The sequence below is a fragment of the Cervus elaphus genome, chromosome X (assembly GCF_910594005.1).
Source record: "Cervus elaphus chromosome X, mCerEla1.1, whole genome shotgun sequence".
Classification (NCBI taxonomy): domain Eukaryota; kingdom Metazoa; phylum Chordata; class Mammalia; order Artiodactyla; family Cervidae; genus Cervus; species Cervus elaphus.
In genome coordinates, this window is record NC_057848.1 from 39,744,871 (window position 1) to 39,750,870 (window position 6,000).

The 6,000-nt window shown below is 36.6% G+C and overlaps 2 protein-coding genes across 2 annotated transcripts in view; one reads left to right on the forward strand and one right to left on the reverse strand.

Moving 5' to 3' along the window:
• SLC6A14 (solute carrier family 6 member 14) overlaps positions 1 to 2,183 on the forward strand; it is a 26,539-nt gene extending 24,356 nt beyond the window's left edge. Inside the window, exon 14 of the mRNA XM_043896126.1 lies at positions 811 to 2,183. Coding sequence (XP_043752061.1) covers positions 811 to 957 — 147 coding nt within the window. The 3' untranslated portion in view covers positions 958 to 2,183. The remainder of the gene's footprint in view (positions 1 to 810) is intronic.
• CT83 (cancer/testis antigen 83) overlaps positions 1 to 4,701 on the reverse strand; it is a 16,127-nt gene extending 11,426 nt beyond the window's left edge. Inside the window, exons 1-2 of the mRNA XM_043896127.1 lie at positions 4,525 to 4,701; positions 3,701 to 3,745 (exon numbers count right to left, since the gene is read on the reverse strand). Of these exons, the coding sequence (XP_043752062.1) occupies positions 3,701 to 3,745; positions 4,525 to 4,599 (120 nt within the window). The 5' untranslated portion in view covers positions 4,600 to 4,701. The remainder of the gene's footprint in view (positions 1 to 3,700; positions 3,746 to 4,524) is intronic.
• Positions 4,702 to 6,000: the final 1,299 nt, after the last annotated feature.

Consider the following 6,000-nt stretch of genomic DNA (forward strand, 5'->3'; position numbering starts at 1 on the left):
CCTGCCAATGCAGGAGACATGAAGCATGGGTTTTATCCCTGGGTCAGGAAGATCCCCTGGAGAAGGAAGCGGCAACCCACTCCAGTATTCTTGCCTGGAGAATCCTATGGATAGAAGAGCCTGGCAGGCTACAGTCCATAGGGTTGCAAAAGAGTTGGACACGACTGAGCAACTGGATTGAACTGAGATGACACAAAGCAACTGACCTTTTTCCTTTATAATTTTCACCTTTAAAACTTCATCTGGTTATAATACATAATAGCATGTTAGAAATGGAAAAAAGTCTGGTAAATGACCTTGAACCCAATCTAGACCCTGAGTTATCCCTCTTTCATGGAGGCCTAAGGGAATGGAGTTGATTATGATATCTCAGTAGGACAATGTCTAGGTAGGCTCAGAAGTCAGACTGGATTCAAGATTTAGGTCATTGTTTAGTGGATCTAGATGAATGGCTTTACCCTTTGATTCTTGAAACTTCCCAGTCATACACTGGTTTAGATCCTAACCTAACCCTTACTCTAAAGCCAGGATAGAAATTCAATCAAAGTATGTGAAGTGATACTGTTGCTTGAATGGGTTCACACACTTCCTTTTGAGCTCATTTACATACTCAGTTATTTTGAGTTTGTAGTTAATACAGTTCTATTAACAATTGGTTAAATTTGAGTATCTTTTTTTTCTGTAGACAATTAAGAATTTAGATGATCACTTTTTTACTTTTCTATGTTCTTATTTCATTTTGGTTAGCAGGAAGACATAACACTCTATAATAAATTTTTTTTTTTTTTTTTTTTTTTTTTTGCTTCTCAGCGCATTGCAACCTGCTGCAGACCAGCTGCTAACTGGGGGCCATATCTGGAAAAACATCGTGGGGAAAGATATGAGAACATGGTAGATTCTAAAAAAGAGACTAACCATGAAATACCTAATATTAGTGACAGTAGAAAACCAGAATGAGATCTATGAGCTTTCCAATTTCAACAGGAATGTAATACAAAAATGTGAATCTACTAATGTTTAGCAATGTAATTTATCTGTTAACACATACATAGCTGCCTCTACTTCACAATAAAAATTTTGTATCACTACAATATTTTTCTAATATACTGAAGGCTTTATTTTGAGCTGGTTATTTAGAAAATAGTTATATTTTCTATTATAAAAGTTTTTAAATACTATTTGCTTATATTTCTTAGTACACAATGTTTCTTTTCCATAAAGCTGGGGAAAATAAATATATTTAAAAGAAAGTGGTAAAATTGAAAATTAGAAATGCCATACATATATGTATATATGGAAAAAATGAACTATGTATATGAAGACGATTGCTTAATATCTTTGATTCATGTCTAAAAACTTCATGCCTTCATAGTTCACTATTTTAAGGTGAACTTGGTAGTTATATTCTTCATTTACAAATAGTGAAATAAGACAGAAAACTATGGCCAGTAAGTGATAAACCTAGAAAATGGAATCTAGAAGCTTTGATTATTTCTTTCCCCATAAAAATGTGTTCTGTAGGTTATGGGTGGAAGAAAAACATGACTCATCTAATTTCTACTGTGTTTCACAAAATTTAAAGTAGTTCATTATACACCCTGAAGTCTAATTTCAAATAGAACATGGAACAAAATACTGATGAGGAAATGGCTTCAATCAAATCTAAGATCTTATGATTATAATATATAGTTAATAGATAAGTAGAATGATTGTTTTACTTGAATAAGTTACTATTTACATGTGATAACTTATTTACATACTTATGGGAGATAAACTTGTGAAACTTGTCAAGAATGAGGGCAGCCAAGCTAGAAAGTCCTATGTGCCAATTTCTTTACAAAAGATAATGAAAACATCATATCACTAATAGATTTATACACTGATTATATATCATTTACAACTGGTTTAACATCACAATCTAGGATTACCTAACTATGCAAGAAACTTTTCAGTTATTCTTAAGGTTCTTAACATGGGCTTCAGAGACTGTATGAGGTTGAAATTACATGTAATATTTTTCTACATGTATGTGTATATGCATTTTTTCTACTGGGAGAGTACCTATTTTTCATCAGAGTATCAAAAGAAATCTGTGACTCTGAAATATGTTTAAGAACCACATACACTACCGCTGGCTTTTTGTTCTTGTCAAATGATGAATAAAAGAATAAATTTAAGCATTAATTTCTTATATATTTTAAATTCCTTTTCCTTTTGATTGAAGATTAAATGAGTAAGGGATTAAGGTTTTCCTTTAATTTATACTGGTAACTTATTTGGGGGCAGGGGGTATGAAGTTAGGTAGATAGATAGGCCTATAATTGAACAATCTCAGTGAATTATGTGCATATATATGATCAACTTGTGTTAGATATTTTGAGGATTTTCTTTGAGGCTTCCCTGGTAGTTCAGATGGTAAAGCATTTGCCTGCAATGCAGGAGACCTGGGTTCAATCCCTGGGTCAAGAAGATCCCCTGGAGAAGGGAATGGCTACACACTCCAGTATTCTTGCCTGGAGAATTCCATGGACAGAGGAGCCTGGTGGGCTACAGTACACGGGGTTGCAAAGAGTCGGACATGACTGAGCAACTAACATACACATTAGATGAGCTTGTGTTAGATATTCTGAGGGTTTTCTTTGAGGGTAGGTCAAATGCTGTTAGTGACTTTCAACAGATTACTAGATTTTATAAAATATTTAAAATAGATTGCTAAATACAGCATATAAATACTTTAATTTTAAGCCACATTACATACATTCTACCATTATTATATTTTGGTGCTATTTGAGGTGTGGATTTTTCACCAAATAAAAAAATGCATGTAATTTTCTACAGGTGACTTGCAATTCAGGGAAGGTTTAGGCACACTTCTAATGAAATATCTAATTATTAGCAGAGGTGGTGCTGGAAAAGTAGTCTACTTCAATAGCTGACTATGAAGAGTAGTTAAGAGTTTCTGTGGCTATCTTTACAAGTATGTAAAGCACAGATCTTAACAGAGTCCCTGGCACATTTTAGGGTGCTCAATGATAGCTCTTAGTATTATTACACAGATTCAATAGTGTTAGACTATTCTGCATAATGGAAAAAAGTTCCATCAAATCTCATTAACTTTAATGCAAACTTGGAGACATTTACAGTATTGTAAACCATTAGAAAAAAAACTTTCACAATTGAAGTTAAAATCACTGTATCTCAACTATATTCTCTTTACTGTAGCTAATTAAAAAGAAAACAACTCAAACTGTTTCTTTCTCTATTGTGCTTTCATTCCTTCTCCAGTAAAATATGTTAGCAACATAATCAACTCTCTAAATGTAAGCAAACTGACAAATGTCTGGATTTTGTATCTGACTTGGCACCCCTCCCCTTTTAAATAATAATTCATTTGGTATAAACACATATAATCAAATGAATCCACTCAAAGTCCCTTTAATGATTGCCTCAATTGTTATTACATTCTGTAGGCTTTGTCAGTGGATTTCCGGTTAACTAATGCACCATTTAAACCCTTAGTAACTAGGAATTGTTCCAGTTCAGCCAGCTTGTATTCCACGATCCTGAGGTTTACCAATATTCGCTTCTGCATAGCTACTGAGTGTGGGAAATTAATTAAGATATCCCGAGAGAGACTGTTGACCGAAAGACTCTTATCAGTATTGCTCTTAGTTGACTGAGTAGAAAAGGATGATCTTACTAGTGCAAGAGAAGTTGAATTTGATGACATTTCACCAGTGTTTCTCTGTAAGGGAAGGAAATTAAACATATGTAGTTTATTGACTTTAGCAATGTCCAAATACCACCAAATAATAACATTCTTAGTCTTGATTTATCAAAGTGAACTGATTGACCTCCCCCAAGATTAAAAATCTGTTGAATGAATACATTAATTTGGAAATATGTCCTTCCCAAACAAAAAGTGAGAAAAAAATGAAAGTAGCCTTCTGATGCCAAAATACCATAGCCTTGGCTTACATTTCTTGGGCATTCCAGTAGGTCTATACTTGGACCCTGTTTGATACTTATCTAAAAGCACTTCACTTGGAACTTTAAACATCAGCAGGAAACCCACATTTTGACCTTAATTATCTGTGATGTCCCCTCCCCCACCCAAAGCTGTCATAAAGATGACTGAAAACGAAAATACAAGGGAGGAAGAGGCAAACAAAATCACATGGGGGTAGTAAAAGCCAGAGAGGAAGAGAGTAGGTACAGTTTCTTAAAATGGGAGGGGGCAGATAGACACTTTGTGCTGTACTTTTCGAGTGGATGAAAAACTCACCCCATCAACTAGTGACTTGGGGCTTTTCACAACACAGTACAGCTGTGGAACTACTGGTCAACATGGGAGAAGTGTGAGGTAAAGAGTCAAAATCTGAGCGCTTTCAAAGGAAAAAGGAATGGGGTGACCCCCGCCTTACTCTTACTTTACTATTTATCTACTCTCTTAAACACACCTCCCTCCCCAAGCCATGTATTTGTCGAGCTTCATCTAATTCCAACCGCTCTTACACACTTTACCTGAAACCAGGTTTTCCAGAAGACAAACATGAAGGCGAACAGAATGCTGCTCACTAGTAGGAACAGGAGACTCATGGTGCCTCTTCAAACCTCTTCCCTCTTCTCGGGCACTGAGGCACTCAGCTGGCAGTTGGGAAGCAGGGGGCCGCTAGCCGCCCGGGAAGCCGAGGGCCTCGATGCTCAGCGTCCCTCACTGCCTGGTGCAAGTGGGACGGGAGGCAGCGTCCAGCTTTATATACCCGAGAGAGCGTGTGACCTCACAATTGAGCACGCTCAGGGGGCGGAACGTCATAATCTGATGACGTAACACCGGCTTGAGGGGAAACCAGGCGGCACATACCGCACACCTGATCACAGTTAGGATAGTTAGAGATGGTGGGAGAGTTTGGGATTTTCGGGAAGCTGAAACGCGGTAGAAGTAAAGACACCAAACTGACTGGCTAAATGCTAGATTTTAGAAGTGCCCCCCCCCCCACCTTTTTTCTGTTAAGATTTTTTACTCTGCTGCAACCACTTCATTATTCATTTCAAAAACAAGTTCAATACACTGTAAAAGTAGCTACCTACATAATGTGAGTCGTGGCCAAATACCTCCTTACCATCCCTTATTTTAGGATTCACTCCAACCATATTCACATCGGGATAATGTACGTTTCTGCCACTGTACAGTTTAAAAAGTAATTCCAGGTCCATTTCTCTATATAGTCCTCACAATAATTTTATGCTATAGGTATCTTTAATGGTATGTCTACTTCGGGAAATGCAGAAACAGATTCAGATGTTAAGTGAACTCATTTGAAACTAGTAGCAAAAGCACAGCTTGAATCCACAGAGTTTGAGTTCTGAGATAAACTCCCATTCCCTCATCCTCATCCCCATCCTCAGGACCTCTACCTACAGTTGTGAGCCTCAAATATTTACTCTTCTCCACCCAAGGAATGGAACAGTATATTTGGATTAGTTCATGAGAAGGGACAGATACAGGAATCATTGTACAAGTTAGAAGTGTTCAAGAAATTCAGGTAAATGTACAAGATGACACTGAACTAAAAGTCAGTACTAAAGCCATAGCCAGGATAATCTCAAGATAAGTGTCAAACTGTAACCCACTAACTCTGCTTGGGGAATAACTCACATCTTCATAAAGATAGGAAGGAGAGGAATTACATTTATGCATTTTTATATCAAACTGTTTTCCCAATTATGAGTTCAAACCTTAAAGATTTATTTAACAAGTATTTATTAAACACCCATGTAAAGGGCAGGCACTGTGCTGTATTCTGGGAATATGATTATGAGTAAAACTAAAGTCTCTGCTCACCCAGAATGTGCACTCTAGTGTGAGAGATAAATAGTATTCAAATACAGAAATAATGTAAAAGTATTAATGAAATAACTGATAACAGGAGGTACATGATGGCACAGAAGCATATGATAGGATGGGAGATGTAAAGGAGGGTAAAGGTCCTGGCTTTA